Source organism: Protopterus annectens, chromosome 13.part0 (assembly GCF_019279795.1).
Source record: "Protopterus annectens isolate FY-2018-M chromosome 13.part0, PAN1.0, whole genome shotgun sequence".
Taxonomy (NCBI): Eukaryota; Metazoa; Chordata; order Ceratodontiformes; family Protopteridae; genus Protopterus; species Protopterus annectens.
The window spans coordinates 749,657,556-749,680,212 of NC_056747.1; the positions used below are offsets into that span (position 1 = coordinate 749,657,556).

Genomic DNA, 22,657 nt, shown 5'->3' on the forward strand with positions numbered 1-22,657 from the left:
GGAATCCAATATGAATGTCTTCAGAAGACAGTCCACACTGGATTCAGATGAAAGTACTCTTACTCCAGTTTTAAAGTATCCCTTTTATCCAATGCTTTTCATTTCCATTATGCTTTAATGCACTGTTAGGGAAGTAGCTAAATTCAGGGATTTGAAGAACAACAACTTACCATCCCTCCCAACTCAATCAATACAGGGCACGGAAAATAATTATAAAGGACATGGCAAACACTGCTGGACTTCTGACATAAATATATATGTTTTGCACTACTGATCTCTCTATGTTGCTCACTCTTTATTCATCTTAAGTTTACCTGCAATCAGTGCACTTCCTGAAAAGCCCATGATACTGAAATTCAAAACCATGTTACTGATACACTAATAATATCAAAACAAAGCTAGCATGAAATGCAGCTGATCAACCAAAATCCTTCCCCCTCGAACATATATCAATACTGCCTTTATTATATTTTGAAAATGTTTATGTATTTTCTTTTCATCTAAACTACTTTCTCAATAACAATTACATGTCCTAAACCAACTTTCAAATGGCTGGTGAATGAGTTACTTTACATGAAAAATACACAAAAACATACCCCTATAATAAAATGAATACAAAACAAAAGTACTAATTTTCTAAATACAGTAATACCCAACAGGATGGGCACTACAAGGAAATGATGGACCATCAGGGGAAGGCCCTCCTTCTTTAATAATGGGTCTTACAACTTTACTGGGTATTCTGTTACTTTTCTGTAATGCCCAACATGTCAGGTATTAGTGCTTTCTGTTAAGGAAGAGAGGAAAGAACCAGACAGAAGTGACTTCCATATGCAGGAAGCTTTTATACTATACTGTACACCACACTTCCCAAAAATGCAACAATATTGTTATGGAAATATCTGTATATACCTACTGGGCATCAATCTCACATCCACCAGCTGCAACACTCCCTTAACTTTACATGAGGGAAGAGGCAGTCAGAGAAAAGAACAGACATCAAACTACTTGATTTTTCTCCTTATGGTACTCAAACTATGAAGTGGACCTGGCACAGTTACAGAGAAAAGACCTTCCTCGAAGCCAATGGGTCAAAGGAGGATAAAGCTATTACAAAGATATAATCTTAACATGTTTAACCTTGGGAAGGCACACTTGTGCAGCAAGTTTCAGCATTTTCACACTAAACTAAAGATACACCCACTTCTTTACTTTAAGCTATGACTGCTATTATAACTAATGGTCATTTTCATATCCAAAACAAACTTATTGTAGGTAAATAAGTGATTTTTATACTTAGTATGCAAAATCAGCTTTTTGTAAACCAATACCAATAGTACTTTGCACAGTGGTTTAGCATCATATTCTTCATTTTGATACTTTATTTCATGAAAGACAACCATAAAAATCATTTATAGATAAACTGTTCTTCCTTCGGCTTTTCCCGGTTAGGGGTCGCCACAGCGGAACTCCGGTCCGCTAATGATTGGCAGTAGATTTTTTTACAGGTGCCGATGTGCCAACTCGACACCCAACCTTCAATGAAGGCACGCCCATTCTATGCATGTCTTTCGAACGCCACTCGATTGCGGGGAAGACATGCAGACTCCACACAGAAGGCGCTCCAGCTGAGAATTGAACGGGAGAACCTCTTGCTGTGAGGCAACAATGCTACTGCTGCACTACCGCGGCTTCTATTTCTAGATAAACTGTAATGATGGGAAAAAAAAACATTGAGTTTTTAGCATATATTTATTTCAGCAAATGTAATGTCCGCTTCTGAAACCAACTCATTATTGCAGATGTAACTTTACAGCATCTTATGTATGTAATTTGTCTTCATTTACACATGCTGTAAAACAACTTGTTTTTGAACTTTGATAAGTGACTTAATTTCTGCTTCAGTGTCTAATCCTTCACTTTGTTGACTATGCATTCTGCTGCTGTTGCTGGAAATCAACAAACAGAAAAATCATTATTCAATGTTCTCTTCATATTCTCCTAAACGACCTTACAGCGATAGACAATGTCTGACACTGTAATATGTATGCACTGCTGTGTGTACCTCTGAGGTTACAAAAAATGATAAAATCTGTTATTATAACTCAAGCCAGTTCAATCTCAGATTTAACTTTCATGAAGTTAAAAGCTACATAATGTACTCTTACTCCCCAGACTCTCTGTCTCCATTCTTCTCCCGCATTTCCAGTTTTCAGTATGGATATCATATCAAAAAAAGTTTGTGACTGCATACCTATCTAGTTTTGATAAGGTACTGTACTGGTGGTTTTGCTACCGTCAACATCCAGACAAGGAAACTACACTTTTTAATGTTGGTGGTTTGGACACAGTGTCACAGAACGCTGACATACTCTCTGCTCTTCAACAGTCTTTTTCTTGCCCACTGTTCCTGCCAACCATCTGGTCAAGAATGCGGCAGTCATCTTTCAGGTAGGTGTCAAATGATTTTTATGTCTGACACTACCATACTCTCTGTACATGCCTGCAGGCTCCACAGTATACAGCATGCAAAGGCATTTAGCTGGGGCATATGACCTTCATTCATATCCAATGTACCCCAAAAGAAGGCTCTGCTACCCTACTAAGCAAGAGACTCTAGCATGGAATATGCCCCCCATCCCCACCCCAAAATGTCAACTAGACAACATATCATCACTCCTGTCTGTCTTTCATTAAATCATACCCAGTACCACTGGGTCATTGTCGGGGGGGGGGGGCGTATCCCTCTATGTCAGGGAGCTGGATATCTTTCGTTTTCTTAATGCTAATGCCATGTATCAAACATGAGAAATACGCAGACACTAATGTTCAGAATTACCCTCTTCTGACTGGAACTTTTAATGACTACAGGGATTTCCAGAAACTATTAGTTGCACTAAAGATGAAGTATAACAGATGTTTTCTTGGGCAAGCACACTAAAACAGATGACTTGTAGCCACAGAAGCAAAAGTCACGAATGGCCAGTCATTATTACAAAATTAATAACACTGTTTTAAATCGGTAACCATTTATAATGTGTGAGGAACAAATGACTGAAAATCTGGAGTTACATCCAAGATTGGCATTTCTCAAAATTACAGCTATCTCAGAGTTGGTATATAAGTTTAGAGGGGTGTGGGGGTAGCCCCCTGCAAAAAAATTCACTCTTCTCCTGTATTGTCAGTCTTTTTCTTCAGTGTTCTGGGATTCAGCAATTTGAGTCCCAATATTTCAATACAGAGCCTTTTAAATTATAACAAAAAAGGATAAAGTAAACTGTGCGACAGACTTCCTATAAGCTAACAAAAATTCTGCAAATAAATTAAATGAAAAAATTATAATATAGGTCTTGTGAAATGGAGCATTTCTGCAGTTGGTAGCTCAGCATTTGCAGTTCTATTAATCAGGCCTCGTGGGAAAACTGTATTGAAAATACTGTAGTGGCTAGAAGACCTGCTTCCTACAGTTATGACAGATTTTCATATGGATGTTTTAGAATGCTAGGCCAGCATTTCATCTGAAGATGAAACTATAATTTCATAAGTTTTATGCAGTACAGTGGTCAACAACCCTATGTTCTGCATAAAAAGAATAAAATCTAAGAATTTGTTTACAATGAAATATGAAATTCAGAATAAACTTTGAATTTCAAAGGTCTTACTACTTAAAGCATTCTCTTCCTAAACATTTCAATTTTCACCTGCTCTGCTTGCAGTCATGTCTTGAATCCGAAATGGAATTCGACTGCCACAGGCACGATGGGTCTTGACATTGTAATATGTATGCACTGTTGTGCAGTGTACCTCCGGGGTTACAAGAAAATGATAAAATCTGTTATTATAATTCTAAACCAGTTCAATCTCAGATTTAACTTTCATGGAGTTAAAAGAAGTCTATACACTGTAATTCTGAATAAATCAATTGCAGGTCAGGTCATGCCCACATAAGAATAATACTTTCCTTCAAGCAGCCTGGCTATGGAAAAATGTAAGGTTTTTGCAACAGCTTTTAGCAAGCCTAACTTGTTCAGTTAATGTTAGAGAAACCAGGTCTCTAACAAAAAGCTGGGATTAACATTAAATTTGAAGGTTCTGTCAAGTTGTGTAGCATACATAATACTAACAGAAAACTGCTTTTCTACAAAGCTCAGATCTAAATGCTGAACAGGTGCCATGATTAATTCACATTAAAAACTGAAAATAAATACATGTACACCAGTGGTCTAAAGCATTACTTCTGCAATGACAAGTCATATCTAGTCTAACAACAAATGAGGGGCACTGTTTGGAATGAAGTTGTGGAAACAAAGTCAGTGTATTTACAATAGAATAGAAGGTGCAACATTAGCTGAACAGAGTTGTCCGGGCTCAGTAATACTAGCATACAATCTCAAAAGCATCCCAAGTTACCTTAAAGCCATAGTAAGTTACAGCAACAATGACTGTTTCTCGCTTATTCCTGAAGAGTTGCCAACATCACCTTAAGAGGTGACCAAAACAGCGAGTACCACTTACATTTTAGGATATGACTTGCTCATCTTACTTTATGATACAGTTAGGACATGCAAGCTGTGAAGAATTGACCGGACCCCTTCCTGCATGAGTCTTACAGCTGTGCATCATTTATAAATATTATGGTGAACAGATGGACAAACTGTAATATTCCAGCTTGCACAGGATTCTGTTCACTCCTTTGAACTTTTAGGGGAGGACTGCTAAATACATTAAGTACAGAGTTTATGCACATCTGTAACTATTTTTCAGGCATAGTACTCGTATATTTAGTTCTGATATTAAAATTTGTGCAGTAATAATTATGCATAGTTTTTGGATGGTGTCAAATATAGGGATCTCCTCTGCAAAATGTTTGCTTTTCCTATAGGTACCGTTTTGTATCATATTCTCCTCTTCCACTTTTTTTAATTTCTCCAAGTATTTTGGCTTTCTAATACCATGAAAGGAATGGATCCCATTCCTAAGTCTGGATATAAAGTTCATGAACTTATTGTTTCAATCTTTGATGTTAACTAAAAGTGCTCTTGGCAGCACCTGCATGTGCCCAGGATTGACTTCTGTAAATTCATAGAGTTACATATATTGGCACAATACCTAAATATGACTGTAAATTCTTTATTATTAGACCTGTTGTTCCTACTGCTACTGGAACTTTCTGGGTATCTTTCTTTAATTGCTCTCATTTCTGCCTGTAAATTCTGGTATTTTATAACTCTCTTTACATAAGACTCTGTGATCACTGGGTGTAGCAGTTTAAATGATGAATGCTACTTGTCTTTTTCTGCACCACTATATCTAATGGGTGATGGCATGTGATATAAACTTCATCATTCTCTCAAAACTTTGTGGTTCATGTTTCCAATGCTTCTCAACTATTCAGTTTTATAGTATTTGCACAATCCCCAATGCAACAGTCTTGCCACGTTAATGTGCCTTTCAGTATACAGGCCCTCGGCCATGAGTTTATTTTTATTTTACATTTGTTAACCAGGGGTGTCTGACTGAGGTGAAAAGGCCCTTTTTCAGCAGAGGTCCGGGGAGAAAAGCTCCACATAGAAAAATTACAGATACATTTAGATATTTAGACATGATCAGTATACACACAAATTACAATAGACATGTTTTTACAGTGGTATGTAGCACATCAATAGTTACAGTGGAGAGAACAAACAAGAAAATACTAATTTAAAAATAAAGGTAATTAATAGATTTGTGGTGTACAGCTGAAATTTGGAACATAGGTACAATACATACATAGTACACAGGTACAGTACATACATTGTGCATTAGCCAGTGTTTGTGAGTAAGAGTGAAAACTATTATCAAGTACTCTTGGTTTAGTATGTGTACCTTATCTGCTTTCACTAGCCTGGGGAGCAATTATGGCACTGCCAACTTTGCTTGAGATGTTGCCTAATGAGGTTTTTAAAGGAGGCTTTGGATGGTCTGTTTTGTATGCTAGTGGGGGAGTGTGTTCCATTTTTGAGCCATTGAACTACTATATAGTGCGTCTCCAAAGCTATTGTAGCTGTTGGTGACTTTCTAGTAGCAGTTTGCTTGATGATCTAAGAGGCCTTTTGGCTGAGTGATGTTGCACTAGGTTTTTGAGGGCAGGACACTTATTGGGGAGGTAATAGATAGACTGACAAGAGGCAGAGATGATTGTAGGTTAGGAGGCTGTGCAGTTCAAGCCAGTGGAGCTGTCTCAAAGCAGTACAGTGATGAGTTCTATATGAGCAATTTGTAGCAAAGTGGACAATTCTGTAATAGCAGGCTTCCATTGTGCTTAGTTCAGTTTTGCTGAGATTAGTCAGAATGGGAGATGCATAGAGTAGGGTGGATAGAAGTTGGGAGCGAGCAATGGCTGATCCTGTGTTGCTGGTAAGAAATGGTTTGATACGGTAGAGTGATCCCAGTTTGGCATGTACTTTTTTAATAGTTAAGTTGAGATGACTATCAAATTTTAGGTGGGAGTCTATGGTTATTCCCAATAGCTTAGCCTGTGTCACTGGAGTGATTGGAGTAGCATTTGTGGAGTAGATAGTGAATTGACTGCTATCAGTGTTTTTGTTAGAACTGGTTATAATCCTAAACTGAGTTTTCTTTGGATTGAGGATAAGTTAGGCTTTGGTAAGGTAGTTTTCAACATCAGAGAATGCTAGTTGAGTTGTTTGCAGGAGGGTGGTAATGTTTTGTGCAGCACAGATTAAGGTAGTATCATCTGCATATTGAATGATAGATGCAGGCTGTGTGGAGGTATGGAGGTCATTTGTGAAGATTGTGAAAAGCAGTGGTCCTAAGATAGAACCTTGTGGGACTCCTATACTTATGGGGAGCCGAGGAGAGAGTGAGGTTTCCCATTTCACAGCTTGGTACCTGTCATTAAGTAGCTTTGGAACAAGGTAAGAGTGGAATATGATAGGTGATATTGGTTTAGTTTGTTTAGCAGGATTTGGTGCGAGACTGTGCCAAATGCTTTGGACATATCCAAAAAAAGAGTTGACACCTGCAGACCTTAATTTTTTAGACAGTTTGCTGTGTCTGTGAAGCAGAGGAGGGCTGTAGTTGCACTATGGGCAGGTCTGAAACCATGCTGAGTAGGTGACAGGATGTTGCTGTCTAGGAGATATTTTAGCACCTGGGTATGGATGCATTTTTTCTAGGATTTTGGCCAGGGGGGAGAGTAAAGCAATGGGTCTGTAGTTATTAAGCTCAGTGGAGGTCTCACCTTTATGTATTGGGCGTAACATAGGATATTTTCCAGAATTTGGGCACAGTTTTCAACAACTGATCTGTTTATGAGAGTGGAGATTGGGCTAGCAATAGCATCTGCTGTGAGTTTCAAGAAATAGCTGGGGAGTAGGTCGGCTGCTGTTGATGAGGTTTTTAGTTTAGAGAGCATGCTTTTGATTGAAGTGGTGGAAATTGTTTTGAGGGTAAAGCTTGTATAAGTGTTATTTGTGTTGGGGGGGATAGTGAGGTAGGAACTGTCCTGTGATACTAAGGATAGAATTGAGTTCTCAAAGTGGGAGTTGAATTGTGTTTCGATGGGAACTTTAGTGTCAGGGATGGTTGGTTTGGGGGTAGCCTTTTGGTTGCGTTTTAGTAGCTGGTTTACACTTTTCCAAAGTTTTTGGGGGTTGTGTTGGTATTTAGTTTGTAATGTCATGTAGTAGGATTTTTTTGTCCAGCCTAATGCATTTTATTGCATGGTTGCACAGTTCTTGGCACTTAGTTAGGCTTTGCGTTTCTTTGTTTTTTTGATAGTAAAGCCAGGCAGTGTTCTCTGGACTTGAGGATTTGTTTGGTTTCTTTACTGAGCCAGGGGTTTGTAGGGGTTCTAACCTTGATTTTGCACAATAGAGCAACAGTGTCTAGGTGTTGTAGAAATGTTTTGTTGAAATATGCTACAGCCTGGTCAAGTGGGAGGGTTTTTAAGGGGGGGGGGTCCAGTCACAGTTACAGAGTAAAGTACTGAGGACCTCAGGAGAGAAATTTTTTGTGTTTCTAGTGGATTTATAGTTAGTGGTTTTGCATATGCTTATTCTACTATGTATAAGGTATATTATGTTGAGGTCACTTAAGTCATCTGGGAGACTGCCTGTGTGGGGTACAATGTGGGGTCCTTAGGACCTAATTAAGGATGGATTCCCTTTTAGATTTTTTTTATCACATCTACTCTACTAAGCTCCAGTCAAATAACTATAATAATCCAAAACAATTCTGGAAGTCTATAAACTCACTTCTCCATCCAGGCTCAGAAACAAATCCCTGTCCCAACCCATAAACTGACCTTGAACTAGGCTCTGAATCCAATTCTTTCTTCATCTAAACCATCTCTGCCCTCACAAAATCTTTTCCCAGCAATAACCCAGCTAACCCTCACCTTCCCCCCTCAAACCCACCAAACTACCTTCCAACTCTGTTTGAGCTTAAACCTGTCTCCAGAACTCTCATAAAAAAACTCCTATCGAAACTCAAGCCCTGCTCTAATGCACCCGACAACATCCCCTCGTCCTATCTAAAACTTGCCACAGATGGCATTGCTCTCCCAATCAGTATCATTATAAACAGATCAATAAAAGAATCCTATGTCCCCAAACTCTGGCGCTCAGCCTTCATTCTCCCTCTCCACAAGGGAGGAAAAAATACCAGCATCTCAAACGTCCGCCCTATTGCCTTACACTCCCCTATATCTAAAATCCTTGAAAAGTGCATCCACCTCCAACTTATGCCATTTCTGACTCAAAATAACCTCCTCACACCAACTCAGCATGGCTTCCGCCCTGGCCACAGCACCATGACTGCCCTAATCGCCTTCTTAGATACGGTCAATCAAGCTCGAGACTGAGGGCAGCGAATTTCTACTGTTCTTCTTGATCTGTCCAAGGCTTTTGACACTATCTCCCACAACCACCTTCTCTATCATCTCTCTAACCTTCACATCTCACCTAAAACTCTATCCTGGTTCTCCAGCTATCTATCAGACAGATCTCAGGCTGTCCAATGGAAAAACTCCATCTCTTCCTTCTTATCCACCCCTACTGGTGTCCCACAGGGATCCATCCTCGTTCCTATGCTATTCAACATCTTCATCAATAACTTTCACACTGCTATTCCTGACACCAAAATCATTCAATACATGGATGACTCAACCCTAGTCTGCTCTGCCTCAAACCTCTCTAAATTGCTGTTAAAAACCCAAACTGCCTTCTCAAAAACTGAAAACTGGATGCAACAAAATCACCTCTCTCTTAATGCTAACAAATCCAAGATTCTTATATTCCCACCAACTAATAAGCACTCCTTCAATAAAAATGACTTCAAAATCCTTAGCCAAACAAACACACCTATAGAAGTCATCCCCTCAGCTAAACTACTCGGCATAATCATTGATGAACACCTAAAGTTTGATATGCATGTACAACAAAACAAAAAAAAAAAAACACCAAAAGCTACGTACGCTGTATAGGAACAGTCACTTTCCCTCCAACACAACTAGGCACACCCTGGCCTCTACTTTTCTTCTTCCTTCCTTACTATATGGTGCTCCTCTCCTAACCAACCTGTCCTCCTCTACTAACTCAAATCCTTCCTTGATGTATGGTGCTCCTCTCCTAACCAACCTGCCCTCCTCTACTACCTCAAATCCTTCCTTACTATATGGTGCTCCTGTCCTAACCAACCTGTCCTGCTCTACTAACTCAAATCCTTCCTTGATATATGGTGCTCCTGTCCTAACCAACCTGTCTTCCTCTACTACCTCAAATCCTTCCTTACGATATGGTGCTCCTCTCCTAACTAACCTGCCTTCCTCTACTACCTCAAATCCTTCCTTACTATATGGTGCTCCTCTCCTAACCAACCTGTCTTCCTCTACTACCTCAAATCCTTCCTTACTATATGGTGCTCCTCTCCTAGCCAACCTGTCTTCCTCTACTACCTCAAAACTAGAAAGCTGCTGCAATAAAATCTCTAAATTTGCCTCCAAATCCAAAAATTCCACTCATCACTGCCTTACCCTACTAGCCCCGAACTGGCTATAACTACCAAACTACCTAGATTACCTACAACTCTCTATAGCACACACACTCGTTTTTCAGCCTACAAAATACTCCACTATAACTAATATCCTTCCACCTTATATTCCCAATAGAGCCCTTAGATCTGAGCATTAGAACTTAATTGCTATCCATAAACCTAAACATCCTGCTGGCCAACTGCTCCTGTCCTATGCTCTTGGCAAAAAATGGAATTCCCTTCCTTCCTCACTAAGAACCACCCCAAACTCTGAAAATTTCAACACCCTGCTTTATAAACACCTGTCTACCAAACGGAAACGCCCCTCCCTCTTCCCTACTTAATCTTTGATCACTTCAAGCATAATAGTCTCCCCATACTGACACATAAGCCCTACATTCCTCCTACAGACATATTCTTATAGCTCTATCAAATTGCCCTGCAATCTCCTGCAGCTTTTTCTCTCTATTTAATTCTTCTACTCCTACAGCTATACTTGCTCAACAAAACTTGTAAATACTGTAAATGTAGAGTACTTCTTTCTTCTCTAATACATGCACATAAGGCAACTCCACTATATCTCAATTCCTGTAACTTCTCAATACATGTAAATATCTATACAACCTTAACACTCAGTTTCAAAGAGTTACAAAGAATTACTGCTTACCTATGCTAATGTAAAAAGCTTAATTCTAATCAGTTCTATAAGAATTATAATCTGGTAATGTCTTGTATTCCTTGTAATCATATTTGTAAACTGTTTAATTAATTCTAAAACCTTGCTTGTGTTTCTTGTAAATCCTATATGTAATCTGATTTAATGCATTCTCGGAGCTTTTCTCCCCAGGCCTCCACTGAAAATGGGCCATGTTGACCCAGTGGACTTCCCGGTAATCAAACTGGAATAAATAAATCTAGTTGGAATTTGGACTAGCTGCTGGTAGCCATGGAGATTTACTAGATTACTTGGTGGTTCTGATATACAGGTGAACTAATCTAGGTTGAAATCCCTCAGAATAAGTGTTTCTTTTGAGTATGTGGAAGAACACCAGGATAAGAAGTCTTCAAGGCCAGCAGGTGTATTACCAGGTGGAATATAGATCACAATTGTGGTGATGACTTTTTTAGGGTGAAGTTGAAGTTGTGAGGTAAGTATGTCACAATTATTGGGGGAAGGCTACGAGTTTGGTAATTGACGTACAGTTAAGTTGGACTTGTACAGTAAGTCAGTTCCACCCCCTTTATGAAGTGGTCTGTCTTGTCTAATGATATTGTAGCCGGTAGGGAGAACATCCGAGTTAGCTATGTTTTTATTTAGCCAGGTTTCTGTTAAAGCAACTATGTCTGGGGAGTAGTGTGCTATTGTGGCCTGGAGTTCAGGCATTTTATTTTTGATACTTCTAATATTAGCATTAAAAGCATTATCACACCCATCCACAAGATATGCGACTTGTTTCTAGTTTTTATTTTTTTATTTTTATACAGAACCTGATTTTTCTGTTTCTCCCACATGTTTAATAGTCTTCATAAACTAGGCTACATGTAATCCGCTATCGTGGGCTGTCATTTTTAACCTTTCATATTTTAATTTTCAATTCACCTCTCTTTAACCATTCATGCGTCAAAGTTTGATCAACATGAGGTTATTCCCGGAGATCTCGGTACTTGTCACAACATTTATGCCTTTTCCACATTTCTTTCTTTCTTTCTCATCTGATCCCCCCTCCTTATAGTCTTTTATTTTTTGGCACATTTAGTTCCTGTCTGAATGTTGTCTACTTGAGGTTTTATTTCCACTCCTGTTCGACACTGAAATGTGTCGGCTAAACTACTTAGAGAAGTTATGTTAGACTTTCACTATGCTTGGATCTGCTGATGCCAGTAGATAATCTGTGTGGGATGAGCTTTTGTAGTTGATTCCTCTCCTTTCTAATTACAACAATTTTCTTTACCCAGGGTCTTTTTCTGCCTGAACCACACTGCTGCTGCTGGAATATACTGCTAGAGCCAGATCAAGGAGTCACATGTTTTGGGGGTGAGAACTTGCCCACCCATTCCTCTGAAGGTGGTTCCCCACCCTCCCTGGATTAATTAATCTGTTTATAAAAGCTATCACACACCATCATCAAAAGTTAGGTACTTTTTATTGGACAGTCCTATTTACCTCCTGCTCCCCAGTCAGTTGATTCCTGTTCCTATCACAACTGTTGACTGATTGCATTTATTGCCTAAGACGACCATTCTCTTCCTTAAAAAACTAGATCCTCAATTAACTCTTGTTTAAAAGAATTTGTTCCATTACTATTATTCTATTCAATTAAAACTTAACATGCAACACAGTCTTACTGTTAAAACACAGTTTGGAAAAACTTATCTGTCCCTTAATCCTGGAGTAAACTAAATGAGATTTTGCTTACTGTTATGCCGGTTACCAAAATGTTTTTGTTTGTCATCATACTGCCAGTTGTTCAGCCATTACTCTACTTCAGACACAAATAATATGGGATATGCACAAACTACTGTCACCTGGGTAAATCCTAGCTTACCTTATACAGTATTTGTGCAATAGAGAATTTTCCATCAAGCCATCTACTTTCTAAACCACTCATCCTGGAAGGGTCATGGTGGCAGGAAGCTAGGCAGGGTAGACTAAATCTCCCCCTGTATGACCCCCGCAATGTTCCCAGGCAGCCTAAGGATACACTCTCACTCTGCATGTAGTCAGTCTGCCCCAAGACCTTCTTCCCAGTTGGCCATGTCTCGTACACCTCCAGTGTACAACCTCAATGGATGTCCAAGCCACTTTATCTGACCCCTCTCAACAAAGATAGGTACTGGCTTTACTGTGACAGACTCCCAGATTGCCAAGCCCCTCACTCTGCTGCAGGTAATTAGCCCAGCTATGCTGTGAAGGAACTCATTTCTGCCAGACAAATCAAAGATCTGAACTTTACAGTAATTATTCAGATCTCTGGACCATAGGTCAGGATGGGGACATACTGCAACTGACAAATAGAGCTTTACCTTATGACACAGTACTTATTTAAACACCAAAACCATATACAACACCCAAAGTACTGTAACCCCAGCACCTACTACCCACTGGTCAATCTCCCAATCCTCTTAATTGTCACTCATGAACAAGACCCAAAATATTAAACTCATACACTTAAGGTAGCAACTCCCTCACCAGTAGATAACAATCCATCCTTTTCCAGGCAACAGCAGTGACCTTTGAAGCCACGACCTCTGATACAAAGAAGTCGATTTTTATCTCAGCTGCTTCACACTCCATAGCAAGCTACTCCAGTCTATGCTGGAGATCATGATCACTTGAGGCTAAGAGGACATCATCATCTGTAAGAAACAAAGATGCACCACGATCATTCCCTAGACTGGATCTTTTCTGTAAATAAGTGGCACCTTAATATCCTGTCCTTGAAAACCATGAACAAGGCAAGAGTCAAGACGTACCCTTGGCAGAATCTTACAGCCACCCTGAATAGTTTCATAAGTTCTTACTAAGCTTATGGCAAAGAAAATCATTGAGAAGATCAGCACATTCCCCAGTACTGACTGAGACCAACAATGTCCTCCATTAAGCATATTTTATCCACAAATAGGTCCATAGTTTATTACTAGACTAATGCCCCTAGGAGGCCTTTTCAAGTCTAGCCATGTTTTCCCATTTGTAAATGACAGGATACATTTCCCAGGGCCATCTACTTGGCTGTGCAGAACATTTACAAGCTCCCAACAGGGGCATAGGTGCCAGTCCATGGATAAACTTCCTATTCCCCATCCACTGGTTAGGTTGCACTTGAGTAAAGCCAGGGATAAACTCTGCTTCTCAGGGATGAAAAGCCTGTTTCAGAGAACAAGTAGGCTCTGAGACGTGTCCATTACTCCAGTATGTTCTATTTATGTTGCAAGTGAGGTTTAAGTCTTCAGCTGGGTATTGCAAATGTGGTCAGCCTTGCAGATGAGCAGCAAGTCCATCAATACTGACTAGAAGATGCCTTGTAAGCCAGGCACAGTTCACCTCTTGGTAGTCTATAGCAGACTGCATATAAAGTTAAGACTTAGTTAATACCTTTGTATTCTTTTTGTGAAGAACTTCTGTTGGTGTTCCAGTTGTTATATATGCTTGGTCAGGTACATAAATCCTAGGTGAAAAATTTGTGATCACTCATCTAGTCAAGCAAAATGGTTTCATAGGTTCATTGGTTTATACTAAGCTTAAGGCCAAGAAGACAGAAGCTCAGAATGTATACAACTTAATAGATGAATATGGACACAACTTTCACTCTTCAAATACAGGGACAAAATGGCACTTCGTAGCAGTCCTGGAACTTCTTACTGCTTTAGTTCCTCCCACAAGACATTCTTTAGTCGTACACCTTCTCCAGGTCTACAAAACACATGTAGACAGTATTAGCAAACTCCTATGAATCTTCCAACACACAAGTTAAGACCGACAATATACTGTTCCATGAACAAAATAGAATCTGCACTGCTCCTCCTGCATCACAAGTTTGCGACATTCTGTACTGCTCCTCCTGAATCACACGTTTGGGACATTCTGCACTGCTGCTTCTGAATCAAAAGCTTGAGATATTCTGCAGTGTTCCTCCTGAATCACAAGCTTATGACATTCTGCACTGCTCTTTAAACACAGCCTCAGGACATTCTGCACTGCTCCTTCTAAAACACAGGCTCAGGACATTCTGCACTGCTCCTCCTACAACACAGGCTCATGACATTCCGCACTGCTCCTCCTACAACACAGGCTCAGGACATTCTGCACTGCTCCTTCTAAAACACAGGCTCAGGACATTCTGCACTGCTCCTCCTACAACACAGGCTCAGGACATTCTGCACTGCTCCTCCTACAACACAGGCTCAGGACATTCTGCACTGCTCCTCCTAAAACACAGGCTCAGGACATTCTGCACTGCTCCTTCTAAAACGCAGGCTCAGGACATTCTGCACTGCTCCTCCTACAACACAGGCTCAGGACATTCTGCACTGCTCCTCCTAAAACACAGGCTCAGGACATTCTGCACTGCTCCTCCTACAACACAGGCTCAGGACAGTCTGCACTGCTCCTCCTAAAACACAGGCTCAGGACATTCTGCACTGCTCCTCCTAAAACACAGGCTCAGGACATTCTGCACTGCTCCTCCTAAAACACAGGCTCAGGGCATTCTGCACTGCTCCTCCTACAATACAGGCTCAGGACATTCTGCACTGCTCCTCCTAAAACACAGGCTCAGGACATTCTGCACTGCTCCTCCTACAACACAGACTCAGGACATTCTGCACTGCTCCTCCTAAAACACAGGCTCAGGACATTCTGCACTGCTCCTCCTAAAACACAGGCTCAGGACATTCTGCACTGCTCCTCCTAAAACACAGGCTCAGGGCATTCTGCACTGCTCCTCCTACAATACAGGCTCAGGACATTCTGCACTGCCCCTCCTAAAACACAGGGTCAGGACACTCTGCACTGCTCCTCCTGAATTACAGGCTCAGGACAAAATAGTTTCCTTTCCAACACCCTGAAATTGATTCTCCCACGGGGAAGAGAAGAATAACTCCTCTATAACTGGACCACACTTTCCTGCCCTTTATGAAAAAGGGGCACCACCACCATACCATAGTTTGCCATCCCACAGGTGCTGTCCACATCTTCTACACAACATTGAGAATTTATGCCAAGAACAATAACTCGACAAATTCCAGCAAAACAGCCCCTCCTGCAAGCTTGCCACAGTGAAACTGTTATGCCACTAGACTGACTACATTTAAAATAAATGGATCCAATCCCAACCCTGGCCAAGTGCTAGATGCTTTTTATGCTCAAGAAAAGCCCAAAGATTTTGGATACTACTGAAGTGGATTGTCTTATTACATAAAGTGCAATACTCAAAGGGCAAATTCAAGTGAATTTCCACTGAGCAAAATAAACACTAAAGGTGACAGTCCTTCAGAGTAATTTGTCTCCAGCAGCCATATCTGCTGGTGATTTGTTTCCAAGGGCAATGTCAGCCTTGACCCCCCCCCCTCCAAATTTGCAGAAAATTGTACCAATGGTTAACAACTAACAATCAATAAATAAGTAGAAAACAATTCTCAAACTGAGCACTTCTGAAAGTGCTCTAAAAAGTCCCCTGGAATGAACAGAGGGAGAAATTACCAAGCAGTTATGAACAAAAAAGAACCAAGGATGTAAGAGGGTGGGGCCTGATTTCCATTTTTAAACAATCATTCTGCAGATACCCTCACTATGTGTAGGAGACTCTCTGGGGACATCCAAACATTTAACGTGGATGGATGGACATCCACCTGTAATTAATTACCAAGCATAATGAAAGTAAAGCACTGATCCTTAGAATGAACAACTCCAGGTCCTCAAGGGCAATGGAATATCAGAGTAATTTTATTGGGGGATTGCTCTTCAGCCACAAGATGAAGCTCTTTGGATACAAATTTCTTAATTGTGCATATATTTTCCTTTTGCTCAATGCAAATATACATGGACTGCCCACAAAAATGAAAAGCAAACTTGCCCTACTGTAAGTCTTTTCTGAAAAGATATATAGGAGAAAGGCCAAGGTAGCTAGGACCATTCTTAATCTATCAAAAAAAGGAAGGAAAACTCAGAAAGAGACAAAATCAAGAGGGTGATTGGACAAATCCACTGCCCTTCTGGATCTGAAATACAAAACAGGCACCGTGTTTCTTTTATTGAAAACAAAATACCAAAAAATGGTGAGCCAAAACCCAAAAAAGAAGAAAAAAAAAATACAAAAAACACCCTTTTTGCACAAGGACAAGCCGCCTCCCCCATGGAACCCCCCCCCACACACACACACACACACACACACACACACACACATGATCACTCACACTCACTAACTTATCTGTCCACTCAATTTACTACATTTGATTTACCATATATCGTGGTGGTGGTGTGGTAGCGTTGTCGCCTCACAGTAAGACGCTGTCCGGTTCAATTCTCAGCTAGAGCGTATTCTGCGTGAAGACATGCGTGAATGGGCGTACCTTCGTTGAAGGTTGTGCGTCAGGGCTGGTAACTCGGCACGTAAAAGTCAACTACCAATCATTAGCAGACCGGAGTTCCACTGTGGCGACCCCTAACCGGGAAAAGCCGAAAGACACAACAACAACAACAACACTGTGAGCATCAGCCAGTACTCTGCAATAAACTTACAGGTTCTTCTTTGCTTACCATCTATAACGATTTTCTCTTCCACAATCAGGCCTTTTATTCTCTCTTATTTTCTTACATTAGACAAATTAAGACCAATACTTTGCAGTGATGACGAACAATGCGACTGACAATGTGCAAAAATGTTCAGTAAATTGGCATGTATAGTACAGATCATGTGAACAATTATTAAATAAATGAATGGAACTATAATATAGCAACAACAAACAGTATGTACGTCCAATATATGCCCATAAAGACATTTATTTATAAGCCTTACCTCTGTTCAGAGTTACTGGACGAATCCTTGTTGAAAAAGATCAACCTGCTATATACCCTTAATCAGTCACTGTTTTTATAAAATCAGTTTAACAGAAAGCCATGTGGTGTATTTTAATCCTTTTATCATACAAAATGTGGGATTTCAACTCCAATTGTTCAGTAGCTAGTGAGACTAAAGACAAAATGACAAATGATCTGTATAGCCTGCTTGACTCTGGCTTCCTTTCCTAGCAAAGGATATTAAGCTGTAAACTGAAAGTATAAGTGATATGTTACTTTGGAGGAACAGTAATGGGGCAGTTTACTGATATATGACAAGGTGGGCAGTATTAAGCTGCTCGTTTTGTAAGTACTACACTCAATAAAAGCAGCTAATGTGCTTACTTTTGGTGCAGAGGCTTGGCATATATCCCCTCTTTTTGATTCAACCTTATTACCGGACAAGCATCTGCTTTGGAGTGTACCATTGCAAGCTCATATTCAGTATATTTTTCATATATTCATTCTTCAACAGCCACTTTATCCAGTTAACTGTCAAGAAGAAGCCAGAGCCTATAGGTACAAGGTGTAGAACTAAACTTGGACATGATGCCAATCTGCTGTAGACTAAACTTGTACTCTGTAACTCACACATGGTATGCACACTTATTGTCAGTTTGGGGATCACTAATTCACCTACAGCATATCTTTCACATGTGGAAGGGAATTGGATTGCCCAGAAAAACAAAAAACAAAAAAAAAAAAAAAAAAAAAAAAAAAAACAAAAGCACAAGGAGGACATGCATGACTCGTACACAGAAACCCTTCTCAGCCAGGTATCACTGTCAATAAACAAACTGCAGAAAAAAGCTGTGAAACAGCAATGCTACCCACTTTGTCAGCTTCCAATCAGTATATTTTCCAAGAAAATGGAAAGCATGACACTGCAACACTGGCACACGGATGTCACAATTTGAGAAACTGTATTTTCTCTCTCACTGAAACTATTCACTAACACTTTCATATCACAGCAACATTTAAAAAGTACTCGGTGTATTTTTTTTTGCTAATTATTTCGCAGTTCTGTGCAATCGTATGTAGGGCAATACTGTAACATGTCGCCCATTAGTTTAACTTGTATTCATGAGCAAATTACATTTGCATAGCATTTTACATTACTGCTAAGAAATGAATAAAATCCGCTGGTGGTAAACAAGACCTGGCAAAGATAAACAGGATAAAATACTCTCCCACAACCTTAGTTAGAAATTCTGATGCACCAGTGAGCTACAGCATGCTGCATTCCACAGCCAGGAAAGCAGACATGAAGTGAGGTAAAGCAAAGGAGGACACTATGCTGATTACTGCACGCTGCTGTCGCCAGCTGTCACTGATGAGGAACTGATCCCCAAGTACCACCTTCTCCCTCAGGCTAGATTTTAATTACAGAGTTCACTGCTGCACACAAAAAGCAGTTAACAGCAAAGACCAACACAAAAAAGACCAGAATATGCTTCCAGCTGTTTATACTTAAATAAAAATACACTCAACAGACAATCTACTGCATAACATAAATTATATCATACCGCTGTCTTTGCTTTGGAGAGGTCCTCCATTTGTATGTGGAGATCTTCAATTTCTACTTCCATGGATTTACGTGCCTTCACTGCTGCAGCACAGGTGAATTCAGATTCCTCCAGCTATGAGATATGGATGAATAATGTAACGTTATGACTCGTATAAATAAGAAAGCACAGGTCAACAAGATTCAGATTTTTATCAAATTTTCTATATCTATTTAAATAATTTTTTTCCAAAAAAAAAGTTTAACATACAAAAATTGCTAAACTGTACTTTTTGTTTTATAAGCTGATTCTCTGTAGAACTTTTCATGCGTCAGTTCAATAAACGTTTACTCGAATATTAAATAATGTTTAGAGCTTATGTGAATTAATATCCTTGTTGTGCTTACTGTGCAGATGTACTGACATGACTTCTCTTAAAATTACAGATCAAACTCTAGTTATTTCCCGAATCTTAAATGTAAGCATCACAGTTACGATGCAGTCTTAAAATACATTATTGACGCATATACAAGAGTTGGGTACCAAATGTAACTAATACTTAAATATTAACAGAGCTCAAACAAGGCATCATTTTCTCCTTTCACAGAGTTAACAGTAAAGGATTAATAAACAAACACCACATCTGCTATGTCACAGACTACTCCTGAAACTCAAGCATTTAGGACATTACAAGTGGAAAATGGCTTGGGGAAAACTGGTTCTGATTTACATTCTCCATAAAGAAATCAGTGTTTTCTATATCAACTCTTATGCTTTTGAGCATCTTATTAGGGCTTCCTTTTATTTTGTTTCCCACCTGAAGTAACCACCCTGGTAGCATTTTCTTTTCATGTTCTATACCAGCAGGAAATGGAAAGAAAAAACACCCAGGTTTAAATGGGGAAAGGCAGCTTCATCTTGTCCATATACTAAAAATAAAAAAAGTCCAATGGACCCAACAAGTGTAAGTTTAATATGTAACTCTTGTTCAGAACAACGTTTCTAATGAACTCAATGGTACCATGTTGCTAACTTCCACCAATGTATAATGAATATTTCCATGTACAGCCCTCAGAAGGGCTAAGTGTTAGATGAACACACTGTTTTTGGCAGTACAGAATTTAGCCAACAGCAGACTGTTGCACAAGAAATCTGCACAAAGCCTAAAATAATGGGGGAACAAAGGTCCAAAATAGAGACAGATTTTAAATATTACTCTTATAAACTTAGAAAATTGCTAGAATAATAGAATTTGTGTTAGCATGTATTTTCTGAAAGTTATGAAGTCTGAAACTCAAATGTCTGTCAGTAGTTTGTGACCTCAATTCTCAAAGATTTGCCAGAAAACCACATGTCGTGAGTAACAGATCAAAAATAGGGACATTCTGCACAAATCTAGATGGTTGAGAGCTATACATGGAGTATTTAAACATGCCCATATGGACTTCCTTTCACAAACAGGCTCCTTCTTAATTCAAACATCAAAGCACAGATACATGGGGAAACATAACAAACACAGCAGGCTGCATTCTGAAAAGGACTTCCTGAAAACTTACTGTGAGGCTCTACTTTCCTAATTAACTATGCTGAACCATGTTGATATAACTCTGACTTGTATCAAAGCTGTCTACATTAAACACGTGCACCAAACAAATTTTGTAAAACTTTACAAAGCTACTAAAAATTAGACTGGAAGAGCAGACTTAACTGGTTACACTTGGCATGTGAAGAATACATTCTCAAATCAATAGCTATAAAAAGTTGTGACTGGCAAGCAAGGGGTTCATTAGATCAAAATATGCCAAATGTCCATGTGCGAAAAACTCCATCTCATGAGCCCCTGCCATATGACCATAATCACTTTTTATACAAGGTTCATACCTCTCAACTGTCCAGATTTTTGCCTCATATTTTGGTCTATTCCTCAAACAATCTGTTTTGTTTTTTAATCAAAATGACAAAATACTGAGGACAGAAGTTATTAAATAATGATAGATGTTTGAGTTTCAGACTTAATATCCCTCAAAAAAATGACTGCTAACACAAAACTTGTTACAAAATCTGTTACTCTTAAATATTTCTCCTATAACTTATGAAATTGCTAATCTGTTCTTATTTTGGGGCCTTTTTCCTCCATTATTTTATGCTTTGTACAGATTTACTGTGTTAAGATGCTGAAAGATATGACAAGGCTTCCTAAAACAGCTTCATTTAAAAAGGATGGTTCCCCATGTTTAGTAGTCAGTGGTGCACAAATATTTCCCTTTGAGTGTGTTTTGTTATATAAAGCCTGGAATGGCTGAAGTATAAGAACTTACAAACCATCTTAATGACACATTTCTCACGGTCTCCAGTTTTACACTGTTCTCTTGTGTGAATGCAAAAATGTGTATATAGTCAGTGTTCTCTGCCACAGAAAATGTGTTGAATTATGATGAGTTACATGTGGACATTTAAGAACCACCATGATGCACATTATGGCAAAACCCAAATCACATGAATGCAAGCCTTCCCACATGGGGAATGGAAACTTGCAATAAGTTACTCAGGCTAGATATTTTTATCTATTTATTTTTAACTTGAGATATATTATGGTGGTTCGGGCACATGTGCAGAAATGTATTAGACAATCTGGTGAAGATGACTTGGGACAGACAGGAAGAAGGCAAGAGAAAATTAGGGCACCCAGCAAAGAGATACATGGACTGTGTGACAGAAGACTTGTGACAGTCAGGCATGAATACCACTGAATAGAGAGAGATGGTGACAGTTGACATGACACCCTGATTCCACGTAGATCATGACAAAAAGGGGGGTGATAATGATATATTTCTCTTGACAAGGGACAGAGATGTACAGCACCAACCCTATGTCAACTTTTTTCACATGCGCTTTGTGATCCTCAGCTGTATAAAAGTATGTGCATATACACACGCACACACACATTATATATATATATATATATATATATATATATATATATATATATATAGATATATAGATATATACACACACACATTTAATGGGTAGCAGCCGTTTCAATAAGCGTACTAATTAATTGCATGGAGAACCAGTAAAATGTCAATGCACTGCAATTTTGTACATCTGTATCTATACATAAGTGCCATTGTTTTAGTTATTTCATGTTCTCTCAGATCAAAACACACAAACACAATTCAGTGACTGCTACCAATAGATGAGCTGCAAAGTAAGCATAGGACTTACCCCACATGGAGGAAACATGGTAGTATGTGCATTCATACATACATGCATACAAATATTTCAGATAATAATAATAACAATGCCCTTTCAGCCTGCCAATATACCAGAACAGATATTTCCCATAATAAGCGTTCAGGTTGTTCTTAAAAATTTATAAATAGCGCTTGCTTTATTACAGTTTGGTAGTCTAGTCCATGCATTAGCTACTCTCTCAGAGAACAAATTAATATACCTTTCATTTCTACAGAATTTTCTAAATACATTGCCTGATGACTTTCCACTGCTTTTTGATAACTTCAAACATTCCCAGAGGCAGTCGTCTGCCCTATACACCTGAATA

The 22,657-nt window shown here is 39.3% G+C and overlaps 1 protein-coding gene across 7 annotated transcripts in view; it reads right to left on the reverse strand.

Moving 5' to 3' along the window:
- MYO18A (myosin XVIIIA) overlaps nt 1-22,657 on the reverse strand; it is a 2,129,602-nt gene that overhangs the window by 393,750 nt on the left and 1,713,195 nt on the right. For all 7 annotated transcript variants that reach the window (XM_044054445.1, XM_044054444.1, XM_044054446.1 and 4 more), the window contains one exon: nt 19,117-19,230. In XM_044054445.1, coding sequence (XP_043910380.1) covers nt 19,117-19,230 — 114 coding nt within the window. The remainder of the gene's footprint in view (nt 1-19,116; nt 19,231-22,657) is intronic.